The following is a 25,959-nucleotide window of genomic DNA, read 5'->3' as shown; positions in this document are numbered from 1 at the left end:
ATCTGAAAATGTAAAAATGATTTATAACAATATTAATAAAAATGTTTCAAGAGTTTATTAGTAACTATGGTTTGTGTATCTGTGAAGTAATTAAAAACTTGGTCAGAAACTTTTTCATAGACAGATATTACTTTGTTTCTTTAGTTGTGATAAAGCTGTTATAATTGGGCATAAAATAGTTCTTACATTTTAGAGATACCAATGTCTTTACTTAATGCATATTTTATGTTGCAACTGTCTTTCCTCAAAAATAACACGGTGGCTGGGAATTGTGGGACTGTAGATGAAAAAGTTCATACAAGGATGCTGGAGATGAATACCTTCAGAGCTGGACAATAGCTATATAGATGTTCATTTTACCTTTTACTTGGAAAATTTTAAATTTTCTAGGGACAGTCTAAACTTTAAACTTCTAGATCGCCTCCATAGTAAATGAATGTTTGTCCCTAGTAGTGACATTCATATCCCAGTGAACTAAATTTTTCATTGCTAAGACAGGCACTCTTCTGCAAAAACACAACTTGGGGGGGGGTAGCTTCTCAAATAAATAGTAGGGTTGGAAAGGAAGTGCCTCCAGTAGTGTCTACAGAAGTTGTGTGCAATACTGACATGCCCAATGCTTTGGCTTCAATTAAGTTGTTTCCTGTCTATCATGTATAGCAAGTGCATCAGGCCAGTTCTCCTCCACCAGCAGACAAACACTTTTGACAGCACTGCCAGATGTCTGAACGATGTCTAAATACAACGTAGTGTCTGTGCCTCTCAACAAAATTCTCGTATTCTAGTCAAACTGATGTAGGATCTTAAAATTTAATCTTAAGTTAATTGATCTGAGTTAAAAACTTGCAAATTAGTTTTAGCATTTATGTATGAAACATGTTCTACTAAGCCTTATGCTATAAGTATATAAGCTAGATATTTATTAGTTCCATAAAGTACAAAGTTACTTTATTATTTTTCCTATAGTGTAATACTTAAAATATTGTGTCAACTCACACTTTCAAATAATCACCTTAGTAAATTAGTGTTTTAGTGAAGTCTTCAACATTTCTTTATAATGTATTATATATAAATATATAAAATTTATATATTTATTTTCTTTTTATTTATTCTTCTTCATACAATACATTCCCACCACAGCCTCCTGTCTCTCCACTTCTCCAAATTTCCCTTCTCCTACCTTACTTTTCCCTCAAAACCAATCCTATTCAATTTTTCTTTACAAAGGAGCAGGCCTTCCAGTGATATCAACTGAACATGGCTAACAAGATGCAGTAAGATCAGGCACAAACTTTCATATCATGGTTTGGATGGATAAGGCAACCCAGTAGGAGGGAAAGGGTCCTAAGAGCAGGAAAACAAGTCCGAGATATCTCAATCCCACTGTTAGGAATCACACAAACTCCCCAGCTACAAACCACCTCATGTACATAGATTGCCCAGTGCATCTCCATGCAAGCTCCATGTGCTTGAAGCATTTCTGACTTGTAGTTCATGTAAGGAATACTGTGCTTCTGTGAGATCCTGTTGGGTACCTGCCATCAGGTTTACTCTACTGAAGAGCAGATACTTACTCAAAGAAACTATTCATGTATTGGCCAGGTCTGATTGACAAAGGTGACTTTATGTAAGGAAAGAGTACAAGACTTTGATATCCTTAGCTAAAGCAAATCAAGGTAAGCCGTACCACTGGGCTAAGATTAGGAGTTTTAAGGGAAGATATTTGTAACAAAAGCCAACCTTTTTGTTGCTTCGTGGCATCCTTGAGAACACTTTGCCATGTATGCATACTTCTACAGCATATACATTGAATAAATCAAAAGAGTTTTGTTATAATTAATGTACATAACTCTATCTCTAGAGTAGACTCCCTCTGGGTTTTCTTCATTATTTCTACTTCCATTTTTAGATCTTGGAATGTTATTGTTCAATTCCATCACCGGTTTGGTTGTGTTTTCCCGTAATTCTTTAAGGGATTTTTGAGTTTCTTCTTTAAGAACTTCTACCTGTTTAGCAGTGTTCTCCTGCATTTCTTTAAGTGAGTTATTAATGTCCTTCTTAAAATCCTCTACCAGCATCATGAGATATGATTATAAATCTTTCGGGTGTGTTGGGGTATCCAGGACTTGCTGTGGTGGGGGTACTGGGTTCCGATGACGCCGAGTGGTCTTGGTTTCTGTTAGTAAGATTCTTACGTTTGCCTTTTGCCATCTGGTAATCTCTGGTATTAAATGTTCTAGCTGTCTCTGTCTGGAGCTTGTTCCTCCTGTGATTCTTTAGCCTTTGTCAGCACTCCTGGGAGTCCAACTCTCTCTTGTGTCCCAGTGGTCAGAGCACTCTGCAGCAAGCTCTCCTTTGCAGGGAAGGTACACAGAAGTCTGGAGCTCAGATCCACCTCCTGAGTCCTGGGGTCAGAGCCCTCCCTGGAGGCCTACTTCCCTTTGGCATGGAAAGTGCCCAGGGGTCTGTGCCAGCTCTGCATCCTGGCTGAGAATGAAGGCTCAAAGGGAGCTTGTCCAAGAAGCTCTGTTGCTTCTGCAGCCCGCATGCTCTCCTGAGTAGACTGGTCTCAGTGATTCCAAGATTCTGGGTGTGCTAGTGCCTGCCGAGTTCTTGCCCAAGATGGTGCAGGGCTGGTGCAGGTGGGAAGGAACCCTAGCCACTGGTCGGCAGCTTTCCTTTGTCCCCCTGTTCCTGCTGGCACAAGACCCTCCGGGATTTTTTGGAACAGATGTTGCCTTCCACTCACCAGTGATCCCAAGATCCTGGGTGTGCTAGGGCCTGCCCAGTTTGTGCCCCCTAGAGGACATTTCTAACTTAAGTTCTTGGTTCCCTAAATTCCATCTAAATCAGTTTCAGGCTTTAATTGTTGGATAGCCAACATTATGATAATGCAGTGGATAGAATAAAACCATTTCATATTTGTTCAATAAATGCAGTTGGGCAGTCTTACTACTTAAGGGATAAAAGTCATGTTCTATGCTAAAGTCATTTAAAGTTACAGGATGCATGTGGACACAATGATTAAATGTTAGTAATTGATGTTTTTGTTGTAAGCTAAGGATTGTGTGTCATGTTAATCATGAATTAAGTAATGTCCAATTCCTTTTTAAATAAATTCAATCTTTAGTATTCTTAAAGACTCTAATAAGCATTCCAGAGTAATGCTGTTACTATATTTTGTTTGCAAGCAAGATTCAGAATACTTAATTGTCCAAAGTAATATATTGAGTTAATTAGTAGTCAGGATTCTGAGCACATGCTTTGAAACCAGCTATTCAATAATTCCTAAAACCTAATGGCAGGATTTAATAAAGTTGTGATGCCAATCTTTTTTATTTTTATTTATTTACTTTTATTTACCCTTTTATCCATAATAGATTTTTTTTTATCTAATACATCCTTATTACAATCTCGTCCTTCCTCAACTTCTTCCAGTTTCTCCTCATCTCCCCACCCATCCAAGCTCCACTCCCCTTCTGTCTCTCATTACAAAAAAAAAAAAAAAAAAAAAAAAAAAAAAAAAAAAAAAAAAAAAACAGAACAAGCTTCTAAGAGATATCATTAGTAGAATATCATTAGTAGTCATTTTATTGTTTCTTGCTGTTTGGTTTGTTTGTTTGTAATAAACAAACAAAAATAAATAAATAAATAACATAAAACAAAATAAAATAAAGCAAACCTCATCACATTAAAGTTAGACAAGACCAACCGAAAGAAAAAAAAAAAACTCAATCTCAGGCACAAGAATAGAGGCCCTCACCTTCACACACTTGGGAGACCATAAAGATGTGACATTGAAATCTATGGAGCTGGCACAGGTCCTTGCCAGCTCTCTTCATGCTGTCTCAGTCTCTGTGAGTTCATATGGATTTTGCTCGGTTGATTCAGAGGGCCGTCTTCTCCTGGTGTCTCCACCCCTCTGACTCTTAGACTCTTTCTACCTCCTCCTCTCAGGGGATCCCTGAGCTCCAAGGCAGGGATTTGATGAAGACATCATCCCATTCAGAGCTGTGTGTTCCAAAGACGCTCTCTGTATGCCATCTGGCTGTGGGTCTATGTATTTGTTCTCATCTGCTTCCGGAGGATGCCTTGCTGATGATGGCTGAGCAAGGCACCGATCTTTGATTACAGCAGAATATCATTAGTAGTCATTTTATTGTTTCTTGCTGTTTGGTTCATTCATTCATTCATTCATTCATTCATTCATTCATTCATTCATTCATGCTGGCATCATTCATTCATTCATTCATTCATGCTGGTATTATTTGGTTTTACCATGTCTCTTGTCTATCTAGTCTCTGTCTGGTTCTTGTTCACCCAAGCAGTGTCACGTATGGGTTCCATCTCATGGAGTAGATCTTAAGTCAGTTCAAATCAGACACTGGTTGGTGACTCCCACCAGGTTTGTTGTCACCATTGTCCTAGCATATTTTCCAGACAGGACAGACTTAGGTAAAAAGTTTTAAAGCTGGATTTGTGTTTATGTTCCTCTTTAGATAACATTCAGAGTACTGTTCCATACCAAAGACACTAGAACATGGGGTGAATTTCTATGTAGGCACCAGATCTCCCTTCCCATGTTCAATGAGTTGTATGGGTGTTGTCTTCAGCAATAAGCCTTGCTGTCATCTTGTGAAGAACTAGTTTTAGGCAGAAGTGCTTCAAAATAGCCTGCAGTTTTTGGGGATTTCAATGGGACCCCTTTGACAAACAACTCACAGTTCGAATACTAAAAGCATTGTCTGGTGACAAGAGATGTCTAGTTGTGACTCTCTCTCCCTTGTTATTTGGAGACTTCATTAGGATCACCTTCATATATCTTAGCGAGTTTCTATTATACTGGGTTTCCAAATTCCCCTCAAATATCTCAAAGACCTCTCCATTCTCTCTGTCCCTCTCTGTCTCTCTGTCTGTCTCTGCATTCCTCTCCCTACATTTTTGTTTGTTTTAAGAAAAGATATTTATTATTTACACCACTGAAATAGTCCCATAAGAACAATGTACAGCATGATTATTTAAAAGGAGCATTTCCCTTCCATGTAAGAACTGTATACAGCAACACTGTCAACACAAAAACAATAGTCACATTATATATGTGCAGGCCTAAGCATGGCAAGTAACGGGTGTTTTTAATCTTAGAGCTAGAAGTTTGCTGCCTCAGTACTAGCACTTATGATGACACCCCACTGGAGGAGGCATAAATGCTACCCATGCACTTATGATGACACCCCACTGGAGGAGGCAGAAATGCTACCCATGCTTCTGAGAGTAGAGTGGGTGGTGGTGCTTTTTTACTAGTGTGGTAAGCTGTGCTCAGGACTAGCTTTAGGCAGAAGTGCTTCAACTTAGCCACCAAAGAGAAACATAGTCTTGTCCTGCGGTGTTATTTCAGTCTGCTTGTCATGTCCCTGTCATGTAGGGCACAACATTACCATGCATATGTCCTTCATTCTTAAAGAGCACTGACAAAACTCCAGCTTCAGGATCTTCTGGGTAGACTTTAGTAGAGAAACTCTGACAAGGAAGGACAACTCTTGTGAGTTTTCAGCATAACAAACCAGGTCCTTACTTTAAAGCTGGTCGTTACTTTAAAGCTTGTTTTTGGTTCTGCTTTTGGTTTTAAGGAGGAAAGCACTAGCTAGTTTGAAGATAAATTTGGTCTCAGACTCAGGCAGCTAATTATACAAGGAGACAAAAACATAAAAGCATAAGACAAAACTCATTTCCAAAGTCACAGGATGACACTGGTAGATTTATTTTCCTCTTTTCATTTTCCTTTCTTTTTTGCATTTTTAGAGGGTTTGGGAAACACCTCAATAATTAATGCCTGAGGACATTTCTTCAAGAGTAAATTAACACAGAGAGAAGAGAACATATTTTTAGTACTTTTTTTATGATCTTCAAAAAAAATACAAAATTAAATTTACAAAGCATTGGAAAAATGAAATTTACAAAGCTAAGCAGCCTGCCTGGCCTCTGCTTCAATGTCCAGCACAGCTGTGGTAATGCCTAGCAAAGGAACAAAGGTCCCTTTGATTTGCATTTCCCTGATGATTAAGGACATTGAACATTTTTTCAGGTGCTTCTCAGCCATTCGGTATTCCTCAGTTGAGAATTCTTTGTTTAGCTATGTACCCCATTTTTTAATGGGGTTATTTGAATTTCTGAAGTCCAGCTTCTTGAGCTCTTTGTATTTATTGAATATTAGTCCCCTATCAGGTTTAGGATTGGTAAAAATCCTTTCCCAATCTGTTGGTGGGCTTTTTGTCTTGTTGCCGAAAGGACCCTGATATAGCTGTCTCGCATGAGGCTATGCCAGTGCCTGGCAAATACAGAAGTGGATGCTCACAGTCATCTATAGGATGGAACACAGGGCCCCCAATAGAGGATCTAGAGAAAGTACCCAAGGAGCTGAAGGGGTCTGCAACCCTAGAGGTGGAACAACAATATTAACTAACCAGTACCCCCAGAGCTCATGTCTCTAGCTGCATATGTAGCAGAAGATGGCCTAGCCGTCTATCATTGAGAAGAGAGGCCCCTAGGTCTTACAAACTTTATATGCCCCAGTACAGGGGAATGCCAGGGCCAAGAAGTGGGAGTGGGTGGGTAGGGAAGAAGCAGGGGGGGAGGGTATAGGGAACTTTCAGGATAGCATTTGAAATGTAAATAAAGAAAATATCTAAAACAACAACAACAACAACAAAAACAGAAGCAAAACAAAGCAAAACAAAACAAAACAAAACAAAACACCAAAGGTCCCCATGGTAATGCCTAGCAAAGAAACAAAGGTCCATGAACCTCAGGGATCTTCAGCTCTGAGTGTCACTACTGTCCTTGCTTCTTTGATAGATACCTTTCCCAGTACTTGTGATTCAGCTCCAGAAAGTCATCAAGCTTAGCTATCTCCTTGAGGTACTGAGTGAGTGTCACCAGTTCCTTGTCTTTATCACAGTTTAGATGAGCTTTCATGAAAGGCCTTATCTTCAGTCCATTTTGTGGATTATGTCATCAAACATAATGGTGTTTTATTGGTTTTATTTTTTGTTTCTTTTTTTGTTTGCTTTTTTTGCTATAGAATTCAGAAAACTTTCTCCAAATGACACCAAGAGGCTTCATATCAATGAGCCCTCTTCCTGGTATGTGCACAGTTATGACAGCACTGTCCAGCATGAAGGTAATTTTATAGTTGACATTTGTGCTCACTCCCAGTTCTTTCATTTTAGCTTCAATCCACTTCATATTTGTTGTTGACCAAATAGCAATGTCATAATCTTCATATGAGATGTTAGAAATTCATGAAGATATGGTTTCATTAACTCTATCCCACACAAGGCTTATAATCAAACATAGTATATAATCAACATACAGGAACTTCTTCCCTTCCCTGGGAGGGTTCAGCACTTCCACATAGTACTCCTTGACTCTGTGAGAGATCTTCAGTAGGTTTTCCTCCCTATTTTCTACTTCAACTACTTCATCTTCCATGTCAAAATCGTTGATGACATCATCATCGTCAGGGGAGGACATAAGACATCTTCCAAGCTCTCCTTACAAGTTAGCATCATCATGATTTTAGTACTTGGTTTCAATTTGAGAGCTCTAAGATTAACATCATTTTCTGCAGGTTTGCTTCTAACTTTGAGCACTAGTAATTTCTGACACTCTACGAGCATTCCCATAAAGGGTCTTGAGGAACTGCTTGAGATCCAGTGTAGTATCATCTCTTATGAATACAGCAGCAATAAATATGGTTAAGCAAGTGTGTGACACTAAATTTGGAAGCACTTATACTTGTTTGGACTTGTGGCAGTTGGCGGTGACTACCCTGATGACTCTGTCATAGGTAATGGATGACTCAGGGAAATTCTTTAATAACTGAGGTGAGGAAGACTCTGAACAGCATTGCTACCTCCCTATCCTCTGTCTGAGACAACACTGGATCTCCAATGACTCAGTTATTTCCATACTTGGAACAAACTTGATATCTAATCACATCTTTGCAAATTAAGATTGGTGTCCCCTTTTCTGTTCTTTCATTCTCTTACAAAAGCTGAGAGGTAGTTGAGAAGAAAGTAGCCTTTGTGCACAACATGGTAAACAAAAAGACTGGAAGGAAACTGGGTTTGGAGGATGGAGCTCAGCACACAGCTGTGTATTCTCAAATGTGAGAACAATGGAGAGCTCAAATGAGGGAGAGTGGTGGTGTTAGAGTAGGGGGAAAGGAATGTGGGACACCATGTCTAGGAAGAGGCCTGTGGGGAAGCTGGCAGTGGGAGGCTGATGGGCTGGGTGGGAAAAACACAAATCAAGAAGGAAGGCAACTGCCAGCGGGTAGTGTCAGATTGACCCAAGAAGGAAAGGAACAGATGGTCATGTTTTCCCTTTCTCAATTGTAAGTGCTGTCTTTGGAGAGTCAGATTCATTGAAAATATTCTTTTATGGGCTGGAGACACAACAGAGTGCTGTCTGAGAGCAGAGAAATGAGACTCCATTGCAAGGCAGTTCCAATAGATGATGGCCAATGTGTCTGAATATTTAGCATGTCTAAAATTTGTTTCCTTGGGATTTATTATAGCAAGGGGCTCTTGAATTTAAGTCATTTTTTCCTGTTTTATCTTGCTGACTACAGTTATGAAACATATACTGGATGATTATGTCCTACATTTGCAACAGGGAAAACATCCATTGAAGACACAAGTCTGAATTTGCTTGCTCAAAGTTTTCCAATGCCTTGAATGTGACAAACGCAGATAGCCAACAAGATAAGCAAATGTTTTTTCTTCAGAACACAGTTGAGACAAAAAAATTGAATGATAATAAGTTGGAGTGAAAGTTGCAAAACTATAATAAGAAAAAATAAGTAGACTTGGGAATTCTGTTTAATCTTGTACAGAAAAAAATTGAAGTCTGAGCAGGGGTCCCCATTAGGACAACATTTATATAGTTCATTGAATGTGTAAGTTCAAGTTGATGCCTGCATGAAGACTTTACCTCTACACTCCTGTCCAGTGCTTCTCAACTTTGCTCGTGCTGTGAGTCTTTAATATAGTTCCTTAGTTCCTGGTAACCCCCAGCCATAAAATTATTTTTGTGGCTACTTAGAATTGCAATTTTGCTACAGTTATGAGTCATAGTTAAATATCAAATATGTGTGCATCAGTCTGCACCAGGTCATCTGTGGATGTGTTGTAGCTGTTAACTTGGCATTTTTGTGGAACCCCTCACAATGCGAGTGGGTGTTGTTGACTCTTTTGCCTGCTTCCGAGACCCTTGTCCTTTTGAGTTACCTTGACCAGCCACCATGTAAGGGTGTTTGGCTTTCTTTAGTGTGTCTTTTTTGTCATGTTTGGCTGTCATCTATTGGAGGCCTGCTCTTTACTGAAGAGGAAACAGAGAGGGAGTAGATCTAGGGGAAGCGGGGTATGGAGCTGGGAGGAGTATTGGGAGGGTAAACTATAATTGGCATGTATATTATGCAAGACAACTCTATTTTCAATTAAAAATCAATTGAAATCTGTTACTAGTTTCACAGCATTCTCACATATGTGATCTACAGATAATTATAAGGGAAGTTAGAGATAGAATCCTAGTGATCAGCAAGATTGTACTAGAGTGGGGCGCCAACTGATAATCTATTAGCAAGATTGTGCCAGAGGAGGAGCCCCCTGATAATCTGCGATTGTCAAGGACCAGCCTCTGCTTGGAAGGGGTTCTGAGGAAGGGGTGTTTGGGAACAGCAAAAGAAATGACTCAAAGTCAGTGAGGTGGTGCAAAGTGACCCTTGTGTTTTGCTTGAGACAGCTCTTTAGAGAGTTCATTTAGATAGCTCAGCTCTTGCAGACCAAAACCCAGGTTTTTTTATTTACATATCAATTCAATTGTTTACCCAGGTTCCCTTTTGATTATGCCATGAATCAGCATTTTTCTGACCTTAGTCATTTAATTCTTAGAAAAAGAATCCAAGTAAAAATTTCTTTAAATACGTAACAATGAATTAAGAGATCTGCCTGCTTTTGGTAGCAGACATTAAGGTAGCTGGGTAGAATCCCATTCTGAGATCAACACTCCCGAAATCTCTTTATCTCCTTGAATAATATCTTTCTGACAAGCTGGATCATAGTTCAGCTGCCCCTGTTCTTTTAGGTCCATGAAACCCCTCATATATTTCATATTGGATTCCTATAATTTCCATAGTTGAGAAATTGATGTTTTTGAACTCGTGTTTTCAGAGTTCTTTCCAGCAGCTTTAAGGGCTGTCCTGAAGACTACAACATTGACCAGCTTGCTAAGATACACACTTGCCTAGCCGACTTGTTAGTGCTTCCAATTACTGTGGGGTCATTCACCTTAGCAGGGAGAACAGCTCCCAAAGGGGGAACATAAAATACATTATGTATGTTATTATACAAGTAAGCCTCACACCAAGAACTATCAACATTCATGGAGGCCCATACCCTGCTGGTTGTGCACCTGGGGCAGGAATCATGTCACACTGTCTCTTCCACAGCCACATAGGATTCAGCATGAAAATTAAATCTGGATGGACCTGGAGATGGAATACTCTGAAGGGCCTATGCTCTCTGGAGCATATGCATACAGGGAGGTGACATATAATTGGGAGGTGAGTTATGTTGACTTGAAATCATATTGGTAATACTCTACAGAGTCATCTGAAAAGAGCACTGCTATGTTAGTTGGTGGGATATACTGATTTAACATTAGAAGGACAGATGGGTATGAATCATCTTATCAGTCAAATGGGATACAGCTTTTTCCAGAGGTGGCTAATAAAGAAATGTGATGAGCATTTTAGGTGTTGGCAGATTTGGATCCTTGATCTTGGTGATGTTTACCTAACTGGGTTTATTCTAGAAAAGTTCAGATGACTATGAACATATGCTCACTTTTAAATATTCATTATACTTTAATACAAAATTTAAAAGTACTGATACCTGGGATTCACACTACAACTAAATTAAAATCTGTACAGACTTATTTCAGTTCCTCATATGTCTGAAAGTTTTCTAGAAGATTCTGATGTAAAGTCCATCCTTAGGGTTAATGAGAACTGTATAAACATACATAGCTTCTATCCCTCAAAGTGAATATTTTTTTTTTTGAATCCATACACAGTAGAGTATGACCTGTGAAAATATACTGTGAATGGCGGCACCTAGGTCATGTGAACTGGATAAACATTCCCAGATTGTTCAATGTCTGTGAAAAACATACTGGAATTTGAGGACTCAGTATTGACGAACATACATTTTAATAAATAAGAAGTTAAAATATATCAGGTTATTGTAAAGTTTTCTTTCTATTTTTAATTTAAACTCTAGAGAATATAAAGTTATATGTTTGGTTTTTTTTGTTGCTCATTTGGAATGATCTTGTTTAGTTGAAAGCAGAGTTATTGCCAACTGAGAACATTGATTTAAATTTTATTCCTGGTTTCAATTCCCCAACTACATTTCTTTGGGCCATTGTGTGACTTGTATGAGTCCCAGATTGTTCATTTATAACATGCAAAGTATTTTTTCACGTAAATATAATTATGTTATTTCTTTGGGTGTGTGCCATGTTGTGCATTTGCTGATCGGAAGACAACTTGCAGGTGGCTTTTTTCTTTCTATCATATGACTTTGTGGGATGGAACTTAGGCGTTGTCTTGGCACTGAGTATCTTCACTTGCTAAGCAACTTTGTTATATGTATATGTATGTGCATGTGTATGTATATGTATGTATGTTTTATATATGTGTGTGTATAGTATGTGGGGCATTGGGCTATGCAAAGACAGTCTGGTCTCCAGTCAAGCTGAGATTTTGAACCCAGGGACCCAGGGGGTGATAATTCACCTACAGGGGAGGGAAGGAGTTCTCTCATGTCTCCTGGAACCCTGGCTCCTGTCGACGTTACCACTCTCTCAGCCTCCACAAAAGAAGCATGGCTTTTAGTCATGTAGGCAATGTCCCAAGCTTCTGACCTTCAGGCTAAACTCCTTCCCAGTTACCTAGCAACAGTAAGATAAAGCAATCCACTGTAAGAGGGGCTGTTTGGCCCCTCCTCACTCTCTCCTCTCTTGGTCTCTTGCTTTTACTCCCTCTAACTCTCTCTTACTCTCTAGCCTTTCTTCTCTCTCTCTCCTTTCCTCCTTCTTTCCTCTTGGCCTGCTCTCTCTCTCTCTCTCTCTCTCTCTTTTTCTCTCTCTCCTTCTACCTTTACCCTTTCTCCCTGCCTTTCTATAATAAAGCTCTAAAACCATAAATGTTCATCAAGGCCCGCTGTGCAGACTCTCGCCTGTGTGGTAACCTCTCTCCCTCAGCCCTCTCTCCTATAACCCTGGGGCACAGGGTGTAACCCCACCTCCCACCCCCGTCAGGGACTGCCCATTGTCCCCCCCCATTGAGTGGGGTCTGGCTTAAATGCCCACCTGGGGCCAAGTGGAAAGTGTCTGGCAGCTCTCCCATGTCTGTCTGCCCAGAGCATAGGTGGAACTCTGGCTGGACATGGGCTATCTTCCCTCCCCTCTTTCCCTAGCCCCCTTTTAGTTCCCACAGTTATATATATATATATATATATATATATATATATATATATATATATATATTTCTCTATATATAGGTGGATATATGAATATTCTTGTTTTAGAGTAATTTTAACAAATAAAGGTACTAAAATAAAGCCTTTAATCCACAGTCAGAATATATCACAATTATCCAAAGGAAAGGCCCAAGACTTGTACTTTATTTCTATGGGGAAGTAATTCTTGTGAAATACACATTGTTAGCAGAGAAATGTGTTTATCTAAAAGAGGAAGTGTGGATTAGGGAATGAATAGAAAGTAAGGAAGTCTTATCCACTGTAAGCAGGCAAGACTTCCAATGAAAGGATTGGGACACCTACCCAACCACAAAAACGGATTCAGCAGGGCAGTGGTGGCACATGCCTTTAATCCCAGCACTTGGGAGGCAGAGGTAGGTGGATTTCTGAGGTTGAGGCCAGCCTGGTCTACAAAGTGAGTTCCAGGACAGCCAGGGCTACAAAGAGAAACCCTGTCTCAAAAACAAAACAAACAAACAAACAAACAAACAAAATAACACCCCCCCAAACCAAGAAAACAACAACAAAAAACCCAAGAACAACAACAACAACAACAACAACAACAACAAAACAACTTAGATTCACAATTCGTCCTGTCTATAAGATATTCAGGGATAAAGATGGAGCAGAAATTAAAGGAATGACTAACCACTGACTGTCCCATGCCATGACAGGGAGCCCACCCCTGACACCATCACATCAATAATATTCTGCTATACTTGCAAACAGGAGCTTCACATAATTGTCATGAGAGAGGCTTAACCGAACAACTGATAGAAACTGATCAGAGACATATAGTCAAGTATTAGGTGGAGCTTGGGAAATCCATTGGAAAGGGGGAAGAGTGGGAGGAAGAACTGAAAGAGCCAGAGGATCAAGGACAGCACAAGGAAATTCAAAGCAGAGAACATACATGGGATGGACCTGGTCCTCTGAACGTACCTAAGAGTTGTTCAGGTCGGTCTTCCAATGAGACCCTAACAGGAAAAGCTGGACTCTGACTGCTGCCTGCCTTTAGATCGATTGTCCTAACTAGGCCTCCTGGTCTAGCCTCAGAAGGAGAAGGTTCCCTTTGTCCAACTGCAACTGTCTGTCAAGGTTGTTTGATACCCATGGGAGGCCTTCCCTCTTCTAAGGAGAAAGGTGGGGGCTTGGTGGGGGTGAGAGACAAGGACTGAGAAGAGAGGAGGGAGTAGAAGCTGCAATCATCTTTCTTCCCCCCCCCACCCCCCCAGTGGGATAGAAGCATCCTCACTTGGGCCCTTTGGCTTGATAACCTTAAGTTCTGTGGATTGTGTCCTGGGTATTCTGTACTCTTTTGGCTAATATTCACTTATTAGTAAGTACATACCATGCATGTCCGTTTGGGTCTGAGATACCTTACTTAGGATGATATTTTCTAGTTTCATCCATTTGCCTGCAAAACTCAGAATGTCCTCATTCTTAATAGCTGAGTAGTATTCCATTGTGTAAATGTACTACATTTTTTGTATCCATTCTTCCATTGTTGGGCATCTGGGTTGTTTCCAGCTTCTGGCTATCGAAAATAAGGCTGCTGTAGTGGAGAACATGTCCTTGTGGTATGGTGGGACATCTTTTGGGTATATGCCCAAGGGTGGTATAGCTGGGTCTTCAGGTAGAACTATTTCCAATTTTCTGAGGAACTGCCCCATTGATTTCCAGAGTGGTTGTACCAGTTTGCAATCCCACCAGCAATGGAGGAATGTTCCTCTTTTCCCACATCCTTTCCAACATATGCTGTCACTTGAGTTTTTGATCTTAGTCATTGTGATTGGTGTAAGGTAGAATCTCAGGGTCATTTTGATTTGCATTTCCCTGATCACTAATGACTTTTACATTTCTTTAAGTGTTTCTGAGTCATTCCTCTGTTGTGATTTCTCTGTTTAGGACAGAGGGAGGGAGGGGTAGGGGAAAAGGGGAAGATGATCAGGTTTGGGGGGGACTAGGAGTGGAGCCCCAAGGGCCAGCAGAATGAATGGAAATATACAACCTCAGGAGGTGGGGGGACCCTCAAGAATGTACCAGATACCTGGGAGGTGAGAGAATCTCATGACTGAAAGGGAGGGACCTTAGATAAAATGCCCAACAGCGGGGAGAGGGAACTTGTAGAATCCACCTCTAGTACAAAGACTGGACATCAAGTGGACAGATGGGGTTGCCATCCTATAGCAAAAACTCTGACCCAGAATTGTTCCTGTCTAAAAGAACTATAGGGAAAAACATGGAGAAGGGAGTGAGGGAAAGAAGGCCCAGTGACAGGCAGAAATTGGGACCCAACTCAAGGGGAGTCTCTCAAGGCCTGACACTATTACTGATGCTATGATGTGCTTACAGACAGGAGCCTAGCATGGCTCTCCTCTGAAAGGCCCAACAAGTAGCTCACTGAGACAGAAACAGATACTTACACCCAATCAATGGTCTGAAGTCAGGGACCCCTGTGGCTGAATTTGAGAAAGTCTGGAAGAAGTTGAGGAGGAGGGCGACTCCACCGTAAGACCAGAAATCTCAACAAACCTGGACCTTAAGATCTCTCAGATATTGAACGACCAGCTTGGCACATACACTAGCTGGTCCGAGGCCCCTGACACAGGCTCAATAAGAGAAGATGCACCTAATCCTTGACCTACTTGAGGCCCCATGGAATACAGAGGTTGGCAGGGTGTGGGGATATGTGTGTGAGGGTATGGGGACATCCTCTTAGAGACAAGGGAGGAGAAATGGCATGAGGAACTGTTGGAGGGTGGACTGGGAAGGGGGATAATGACTGGACTGTAAAGAAAAGATTAAAAATAATAATAAAAAGAAAGAAAAAAACAAGCTGCAATCAGGATAAGCAAACAAATACCTCAATGAAAGGAAGGAAGAAAGAAGGAAAGAAAGAAAGAAAGGAAGAAAGAAAAGAAAGAAAGGAGGAAGGAAGAAAGAAGGAAAGGAAGGAAGGAAAGAAGGAAGGAAGGAAGGAAGGAAGGAAGGAAGGAAGGAAGGAAGGAAGGAAGGAAGGAAAGCTCAGCTGCTGCTCTATTTCCTTCTAAAATTTCTTTGGCTTTTTCAACTGTGAAGTTTTATCTTCCGAATAAGCCTTAAGATAACTTCTGTCTGTGGCATTTAGCATACCTGAAAAAAATGTAACACCCACAAGTAGACTTCTTTCTTGGCTGCTGAAGGCTTGGCATGGGCTTCTCTGTGGCCCAGAGTTGCTCTGTGGGTATGTGCCCTGACGTCTGTGCTTTCTCCTGACATGTCTCCTAGAGAGTCCATATCAGGTACATTCTCAGTCTGCCATGTTTAACTGCCTTTGGTCTTCTAGGCTTTCCTCCTATGCCCTTATGTTCTACTTTTCCACTTGGCCCAGTTCCTCTTCCCATACTTAGCAAGTATCCACTGTGATCCTCCTCCACTTTCCTACTCGTGAACATTACTATAGATCTTTTGTCATCTTGAAATAGAAACAACTAACTTTCTTCAATGAAACCATCATCTTAAGAAAAAATTCTAGCATATAGACCTTGTTTTGTTTTCTTTTCTGTAAAATTTCTCCTGAAAAATCTACTTTGTATATTCTACATTTTCTCTTATTGTTATTAGTACAATAGCCACCCACTTATAAATTAATGAAATGCACTTTTGTTCTCACTTGGTGTAAATGAATTTATTTTAGTAAACCTTAGGGCTCCACAGTGTATTGACTGTGCGTGTGTGTGTGTGTGTGTGTGTGTGTGTGTGTATTTTACATACATATTTTGTATAATTAAACTATATAATAATATATATAAGAACTTCATCTAAAACCCAGGGATTATTGAAAATTATCACTGATGTTTACTTATTATATTTAGTAATATTAAAAATGTTTAGCTCAGAACATATAGTCTCTTTGCCTCATTTTCTAGTCTTTAAAAAAATCACTTACTAAAGCCTTTGTCACCTCATTTAGAAACCCACTCAGTGAGTGTGTAATCCCCCTTATTTATTATTATTAGTGTTGACTAAAATGCCGTAGTAAGGACATACTGCTGCCAACTTCACGATGTACTTCATAACTAATGGAGAACAATTATGGCACTGACCTTTCAAACATAAGAGTTGTTTTTCCTCCCATTATTCTGATCTACCCATTAATTCTCTCAAATTATGCATTTAAAATAGGAACCAGATGCATGTAGAAGTAAGTTCCAGAAAGAAGAAAAAAAGCAGAATTGGAGAAAAAAACTTTCTAAGTAGGGATAGAGAAGGGGTGTGGGAACGTTGGTAACTCCAGTGGGGAAAATGATAATCCTCATGTCTTCCAATTTATGTAATCTCAATGTCCATAATTATGCCTCTCCATTGTTTAGTTTCAAATTCTATTGTCTACTTAATTCTGAGGAGGTTTTAATTTTTCTCCCTAATTGTACCTGTTAGGGAGACTTATATCTCAATAACAGTTGAATTCTTATTCCTTATCCAGTTTGAAGTTACATTAGATTTCCACACTAATATCCTAAATTAGAAAGACCTAAGAAGTGCCCAGGGAGAGTGTTTCACAGGTATGTTTCGGTTTTGTGGCTTAAGTAAGACAAATTTAAATATTTACAAGATTCTTTGGCCTATGGACTTCGGATCCTGACAGATGGATGGCTAATTTCACTTGAATCCCACATTGATTTCTTCTTGGCCCTTTCTACCTGCATGTGATAAGATTTCTCTCTCTCTCTCTCTCTCTCTCTCTCTCTCTCTCTCTCTCTCTCTCTCTCTCTCTGAAGAATGTTTTAAAAAACCTTAGCATGTTTGAATACTTTCCCACTTAGCCCAATCAGAAGCATAGGGTGAAGCTGACATTCATTCCAGCCCTGAGTGCACATGCTTATGGAGGAAGGCTACAGTGGGGAGCTGGGCTCCTAGAGTCAAATGGGTCAGAAGCATATAATGTATAAGGTAGAGGGCAGGAAAGTAAAGCCAGAGACTTGGGGATACGCACCCCAACATAGCTCAGACTTGGAGTTTGCCTTTCACATTCTGTTTTACAATCCTTTCTTCAGCATCAATATATACTATACAGTAAATAATTACTCTTGAGAGACTGCATTTCAGAAAACAAGTGCTGCTTTTAATATCAATTATGTAAGCATGCAACATTGCTAAATACAAAAGTCATAGAAGCTCATAGATGACTTCCCAGGCTGCCACGAGTCAGTGAAGGAACAGTTCCAGGCTTCTAAGACGCCATCAATTATGAATCCTTTCTTTGTTTAATTTAATGACTATACATTTTTTTCCTTACTACTGCAGGATTTATTTAGAAGCTTGCTGCCCAACATTTTTTCTTATTCCTCTGAGAAGAGATAAAAATGTCATTTTATTCTACATTGGTTCCTTGCTGTCACGTCTGAGGAAGATTCAGTGGTAAGGTATGGACAGTGGGCTACTATGTTACTATTTCCTGAAAATTAAAGGTCATGATTTCTGTTATAGAGCAGAAAGCATTTCTGTGAATTCAGGATTAATATGTACTAACATGAAATATTCTTAGTTTAAAAAAAGTTAAACTCAACAAATTCTACAGCTTCTCATTCATTGTTAAAATGGAAAATTTTGTGTTTCTAGGTAATTAACTAAAAAGTCGTTCACATACATAGCATGAACATAACATGTAAATTAACAGTTTACATGTCACAAACAAACTCAAAATAAGCTATAATTGAGTATTAAAACAAAAAAACCACAAAGGTAGGCTCAACCACATGTGTCTTTGCCCCAAAGACATGTGTATAAAGCCAAGAAAGTCTAGTCCATTTAGAAACTCTTTCTTTGTAAAATGCAAGTGGAATGGGTGTATTATCTATAGTTTTTCATACAGAGAAACATACTGTGTAATTAGCTTTAATTTTATGAAATATGGATTCAAAATTCTGTTGATAGATAAACATGGGCTCAAATTAGCTTTTTAACTTTGAAAAAATTAGTCCTTATTCATGTTCATATGTGAAAGGCAATAAGATGAAACTGTGAATGGTGGTACATTTGTTTCTGAAGTGGCTTAGCTGGGGCAGTTAACTAACACCCCTTTACTTGGGCTACCCACTCTTCTGTCTGCATTTACAGATTCATTCCCTATGTAGTGTTATTTACTTGCAAATAATAGGTATTAAATAAAAACCAGGAGATTCTATGTACTTTTGCCAATCAAAATTTATGCCATGTGACAAATTCAGAATGCTGATCTCTTTTCCCTTCCCAGCCACAGAATCCCTCTAGGATTGAACACAGGGCACAAAGTAGTAGTAAGAGATCAAATGAAATCAGAAGCTCCATATGACTTCTCCATTTAGCACTACTTATATATTTAAAGACAAGCATGGCACCACATGCATTAGTAATAGTATATCACACAGGGATAGAATATAACCCTTCCACACAGACTTAGCACTGGTTCAACACTTTACAAAACGCACGTGAAACCAGTTTGGAATTCCACAACTTTAAGAATGATCTCCTATTCACAAGAAAGCTATCAGTGTAGTTAAACAGGGACATCGAAACTGTTGGATGTTGTAAATAGATTACTGGAGATTGTCTCAAATAGGCCGTAGGTTCACAACTTTGAGTCTATCAATAGGTAGATTTGTTTCCATTTTAGCTAGCCTCCAATGAGTTAGATCAAAGCAAGGCCTCTCACGTTGAATGTATTTACCGTTCTATATCCAGAAAGACATACTTAACATTGCTTGTTTTTCTGGAAAACATCCAGTTGGGGACCAAATGAAATTCATATACTCCCAGTCAGTAATGAAAGCACTCTATAGGAAGATATAGGCAGACCTCCTTGTCTACCTCGTCTGTAACTACAGACTCAGGTTGAGTTCCTCCCATACCCAGGTCTGCCTGTTGGAACACCTCTCCCTACTTAACCTGGAACTGTAGCTACACTAGTACTCCAGGACACTTAGAGGCGCTTCGGTTGGGATGGTCTTTCATCTGTTATTTGCCTCCTATGATGCACCTGATGAACCCTGGGCATCTAACTGGATCCTTATTTATTACCAAAGATAATACTGACCAGAGAGGGTTATACAGGCCACAGAAATTCCCCATACAAGAATCGTGATGTCAAAACACAGCAGAGTCCATCAACAGCATCCGTAAAAGTGTGGTTGGGTGATAATTATTATATCTGAATGCAATTCACACAAATTATTAGTAAAATTTTACAAACATTAAAAAGTGCGTAACAACATTTGGGTAAGAAAGGGCTGAGAGGGGGCACATCACAAGGGCTTTACTTTTGAGATGGGTGTCCACAGGCTTGGAGGAAAACATTTCCTTCACAAGCTGTCCTCCCGAGTTAGACGGTGGTACCCAGCAGTGTGAGAAAAGTGATCCACACAGCACAACAGTTCCAGCTCTTTGCATTATCTGTCATTCTTTGTCTATTTTGTTGATTCTTAAAAAATTCTCATAATGAAAAATTAAAGTATTAGTTGAAAGTACTTATTTGGAAATAAAATCAATATTGACAGACGGAACGCTGGTCTGTGTAGATACTAAGACTGAACTCAGGCAATATTCACATTAATGGATATTTCCACATGCCTGTATAATAAAGCAAAGTGGGCTCAGTGAGTCTGCTGGATGTAACTCTCAGCAGTTATCAAGAGGAAAGTTGTGTTTTACAAAAGTAGGCTCTGCCCCGTGCACGCCACAACACTATGGGAAATTAAAAAGGCAGCCCTTTAAAAAATGAGTGGTATAAAAATTCACAGTCATGTACATCATTTTGTTTTATGTAAGCAATCAAAGGGCAGTGCTGAGCAGGTATACTGTACGATACAAAATGGTGCAAATAACACAGCACTCACACACAGGGACATAATGCTAACTGTGCTCTCTGGATGGTTCTTTTTGTGAATCAATACTCCAGCCAGAGATACTGAAACTCTGGGGTTCAACCAGCTCTTTTCAATTAGACACAATTAAATCCTCTGACATCATGAGGGGCCAGATGCTACAGGAATCATCAGCTAGGTCAGTGCTACTCTCTACAAGCATTTCATTATACGGTCAAGTGAAAGGACCCATACACAAAGGATAGCCAAGCACAGCCCAGGTGATTTCAGCCATTGCTAATGACAGAGGTGGGGAAAAGGCTGTGTGCAGACACAGACTCTATCCCCACTTGTGACATGGCAACCAACAGGGTCTTGCTGTGCAGCGCAGCCATTTTCTTCCCCTCCGTTTCACCCATGGCTGCAAATACATCCGCGCATCGCCAGGATATTTGCCACATTGTCAGATGTTGATGACCGTCAGAATGGAGCGTTAGCTTTCAGACTTGGCTGCTTCTCCCTGGGCTTCTCCACTCTGTTCTGTGGAGCTTCTCTGTCCATCATCTTCACCTTCTGTGAGAGACAATGAGAAGTGAGAGCAAAGAAAAGCTCATGGTTACCGACTCTCAGAATGCTGGAGACTTCCAAGTCTGAAATGGTTATAGACAAGTAAGTGCGTTTTCTTAGAAGTGTACAATCAACAAAATTGTATATGTGCTCAGAGCTCGGCACTTTATGAGACATCAGAATGAAAGTCAAAAACAAATGACCTGTTAAATGTCTAGAGTTGCTAATGGTGAACTATGCTTCTGGTAAGGAAATCTCATGGCCACGCTCATCACTCTTAAATGTGGTTTTATGATCTACAGAAACCTGGTTGGCATTGTGTCCCGACTCTCTAATTTGAAGAAACATTTAAAATTTACTGTTTCCATTATTTATAGAACTTTAGGATAATACACCTGATTTCTAAAAAATTCTATTAATTCATAATTGATAGTAACAACAGAAGATACATGGATTTTTTTGCTATTTGGTCAGTCTCTTTTCCAACAGTTTGCTGGTCTCTGATATGTGCAGGGTCAGTCAACCATCCCTCATTCATTATGCTCATTGCAATCTCAGTCAGTGCCTTCACAAATACTAAAACTCAACAATACGTTCACTCTATCTCGGTGCAGTTAACACATGTGCAAACTCTGGTCAGTCCTTCAGAAGTTCGAATTTGTCATTTGGCTACTGCAACCAATATGACTTGGCAGACAAACTATTTTGTAGTGTTACAGCAACATGAATTCTGTCCATAATTTTTGAAAGTTTATCATAACTAAATGGGTAAAGGTAGGTAGACTGTCCACACTGCCCTCACTTATATATAATACTAAAAAAAGATTATCATTTTTTTTCTTGAAACAGATTTTACTGTTGTAGTCCAGGCTGACCTCTAATTTCTTACCTTTTGACTTCATCTCTAATTAAGCCGGGCGTGGTGGCTCATGCCTTTAATCTCAGCACTCCGGAGGCAGAGGCAGGCGGATTTCTGAGTTCGAGGCCAGCCTGGTCTACAAAGTGAGTTCCAGGACAGCCAGGGCTATACAGAGAAACCCTGTCTCAAAAAAAAAAAAAAAAACCAACCAACTAACCAAACAAACAAACAAAAAGCTACAATTAGAATTGTACATCACCATACTTGGCTCTGTCCTTCATCATTTCAAAATGAATGAATAAATGAAAGAATGAATGAATTTTGTGTGTGTGTGTGTGTGTGTGTGTGTGCATGAATGCACATGCATACCTACATCTGAGTGTCTGTCTGTCTCCTGGTACACACTTGCCACAGTGTTTCATCAGAGGACAACTCTCAGAAGTGAATTTTGTCCTCTCACTGTGGGATCTGGGGTAGAACTATAGTCATCAGGTTCGTGCCGCAAGGATATTTATGCATGAAGTTGTTTTGGTTGCCTTTTATCCTCTATTCTTAAAATTTACAAACTAAATATCTCATTATACTCCAGTGATTCTAAGTATTTTAGGAAATTATTCTTTATACACAGAGTTTTGCCAAAGCATAACTAGGCAATGCTTACAATTTTTCATACACTAGTTTCTATTGCTAGAGTCCTGGAGAAGCCTTCAAGATGTGCAGAAGGCTCAGATATGGGGTGTATAGACAAGAACAGAATATATAGGAGACACTTTTGATAACCAAATGAAGGGTCATATCTGGGCAGATGAGGGACAATAGAATACTGAAGGATGAAAGGGACTGTATAAACGCAAAATGAGAAACCCAACTCCCACGAGGATTGGATCATCCTGGTGCTTGAGGACACTTTTTAGGATTAAGCATTAATGTGGTTAAATGATGCTTGTGAACTAACAAAGGAGAGTGGTGTTGATGAATATGTATTATAAGAAAATAGAGACAAGTGTATTAAGTTTACCTCTATATATGACATATTTTATAGTTTAGACATTCATATTATTATTATTTGTTCTGTGCATAGAGAATGGTGAAGTCAGTGATTTTAACAGTTTTCCTAGTTCTAGACTTTATGGTTGGAAGAGAAACTAAAAAAATTTGCAAGGTTTTAAATAATTGTAATTAGAATGCAGAGTTCTTTAGAAAACAAGATATATTATAACCAGCAATTTACTTGAATTTTTTTCAAATTATACAATTAAAATGAATATATATGTGTATATATATATATATATATATATATATATATATATATATGAACCTAAATGTCAGTATTTGTGGAATTACTTATGGTAGTCTAATATGTTCTCTTGAATTAAAAATGTCTTAAAGTTAGCAGTTCTCATTGACAGGCAAAACAGAAGAAAGTACTCTATGGCTCAAAATTCCCAATTTTAAGACTTCTTGAAATTCATGCAGTCACTTAAAATTGAATATTTATGTAGGATTAAAATATAAATCTATTAAAAGAAATGAGCAAAATTTCTATACCACAAGAAAAAATATATTTTCTTATTCATGGGACTAAAATGAAATAATGCCTTTAGTCTTTCTCCAAGGTGCATTAAGAAGTAAGTATATACAATATTGGTCAAGAAACAATGAGCCCTAGGATATGCAGGTCCGTGCAGCCCAAAGCCATGCTATCAACATTTGTCAATAATCTAAAATTGAAATGGAGTCTATGACTATTAACCTTTAATAGTTGAAGACAATCCAGCCTTTCAAAAATCACATATATAACCTCACACATTTCCCAAATATCTCAAGTCTTTCTCAATATACTTGTAGAGTGAAGCCATATTGAGTTTTCCAAGTAGAGTCAGAAACAATGAGTTCTTATGTGTATTATACTTTGGTTCCTTGATTATGAATTGTTTTTTATATTTAATGATTATTTTGTACTGGTCTTCTTAATAAATTTGAAGAAGCTATGTATGGAGTAACTATTAAATAACTTACTTTAATACTGAAAATTAATACTACTAAATATTTTAATGTATTAAGACAATTTTTCTTTTTTCGCTAGTAATTCCAGGTGATTAAACACATTTTTTTAACAAAATCATTCAATCATGAAAATTTAACAACCACTTTATCTAAGAAGCACTTCTATAACAAACTTTTTGATTTTTGGTCTCAATAAAAATGGTTCTAGGGTGCCTCTTTTGAAATGATTCTTTGACTGAGGTCTGCCTGACTTAATTGTGAATCTTTGTAAGTATGTATGAAATGGAGGGGACAACTGGTGTTATTCATGGCAGGAGTCCTAACTCTAACTCTGTTAAGGTTTTTCCATAAGTAATTTCAAAATTTTTGTAGATACTGATTTTTTTTTTGATCATGGTTTTAATTTTTGAATGAGAAGTTACTGAAAAATGGAGGGATTGGGGAATTAATCAGACTTTTATTTGGCCTGAACTGTTTTTAACTGTCATCTAATTTCAAAGTAGCATTTTTGGTTGTTATTGTTTTCATTTTTGTTTGTTTCTTCTTGTTGTTTGCTTTTTGTTTTTGTGTTCTAATCTCAGGTAGGAAAATGCCAAATTGTTCCATGTTCCTAGAAAGGTATACATTAACTCACTCACCTGTCTTGTTGATATCAAGGCCTGCTAGTTTCAAGGCTAATTCATTGCTGTTGCCACTTGCAGAGGAAACCAGGATATCATGTATTGCATTTCTTCTACCTGTTCTTCCTGAAGCAATGAAATCTGCATACGTAGTTTCCACATCAGTCATTGCTAACAAATATCCACATAGCAGGGACTACAAAAGAAAGAAATGTTAATAGGTGAATGCAATGGTGGTCAACAGTGAATATTTAACACAGAAAGATTAATGAATGGCTTGTAAAATGAACAAGAAACAATTGTTTAGAAGTAATCTTTTGATTCTTTTCTGAAACATTTCTGTCAAACCATAAGAGTGACCACTATGGCAGAAATACCCTAGGGGTGCAATAGTGGCACACCTACCCTGGCAGTAAACAACACCTCTCTAACTGCTGCTTTTCTAAACCAGCATTATTCTTAAAGTACATTCTAAATGTTTACTTTTACACTCACAGATAAATATAATTCTTGACTCTTACTGTAGAAATTTCCTTTTGTAACAAATGCATGCCATTGCAGAAAAGCAAAAGCAATGAAAATGCAAAGATGCTCTGGAACCCAATCCCAACTGATACAAACACAGCCCAATCCCCAATCCCAACAGATACAAACACAACCAAATCCCCATTCCCAACTGATACAAACACAACCCAATTCCTAAACTTAAGGCTCAAGGATCACTGCTGAAGAGACTGGCAGTCGGGTTCTAAGATCCAAAGGTGTGAGATTAGTATACTAGAAATGTCAGAAAAATTATATTTTGATGAAGTCTCATCAACATGGCTTCATTTTTTAGTCACTGTTTTATTGCCATGAAGAGACACCATGACCAAAGCCATTCCTATAAAGAAAACGTATCATTTAAGGCTTGCTTACAGTTTGTGAGGTTATTCCATTATGGGGAACATGGTGGCATGCTGTCAGACATGGTACTAGAGAAGTAGCCTAGAAATCTACATGCTGATCTATACTTAGAGAGAAGAGACACTGAGCTTGGTGTTGCCTTGTAAAAACTCAAAGCTCATTTCCAGAGACACACTTCCTACAACAAGGTCATATTTCCTGATTTCTAATAATTTCAAGTAGTTCCATTCACTGGTGATTAAGCATTTAAATACATGAAGCTAAGGAGTTGTTCTTATCAAACCACCTAAATGCCTAAACAAGACCTGAACAATAAGGAGACCAATTATGGTAACATATAAAGGGGAAAGTTCATGGGGCCTCAAGACTGCACAAAGAACTATTGGCAACTGGGGAGTGCTAAGAGTAGGAGAAATAGACTTCTCCAGGGAGATCCTCTAAACAGGCTATTCAATAGCAAGTGATTATTCCTAAAATAAGATAATTCAGGTAACATTATACAGCCTGAGCAGGGTATATATATATATATATATATATATATATATATATATATATATATATATATATATATA

General features: G+C 38.8%; 1 protein-coding gene and 1 pseudogene across 2 annotated transcripts in view; both read right to left on the bottom strand.

Annotated features, from left to right (window-relative positions):
- Positions 1-6,828: 6,828 nt before the first annotated feature.
- LOC110320161 lies at positions 6,829-9,360 on the bottom strand (annotated as a pseudogene).
- Positions 9,361-17,690: 8,330 nt separating this feature from the next.
- The window catches only part of Pkia (cAMP-dependent protein kinase inhibitor alpha), a 69,457-nt gene continuing 61,188 nt past the window's right edge, over positions 17,691-25,959 (bottom strand). For both annotated transcript variants that reach the window (XM_021196025.1, XM_029538080.1), the window contains exons 2-3: positions 24,500-24,677; positions 17,691-21,001 (exon numbers count right to left, since the gene is read on the bottom strand). In XM_021196025.1, the coding sequence (XP_021051684.1) occupies positions 20,922-21,001; positions 24,500-24,650 (231 nt within the window). In that variant the 5' untranslated portion in view covers positions 24,651-24,677 and the 3' untranslated portion in view covers positions 17,691-20,921. The remainder of the gene's footprint in view (positions 21,002-24,499; positions 24,678-25,959) is intronic.

This window comes from Mus pahari, chromosome 4, assembly GCF_900095145.1.
Source record: "Mus pahari chromosome 4, PAHARI_EIJ_v1.1, whole genome shotgun sequence".
NCBI lineage: Eukaryota > Metazoa > Chordata > Mammalia > Rodentia > Muridae > Mus > Mus pahari.
This window is presented reverse-complemented; position numbering and strand designations above follow the sequence as displayed.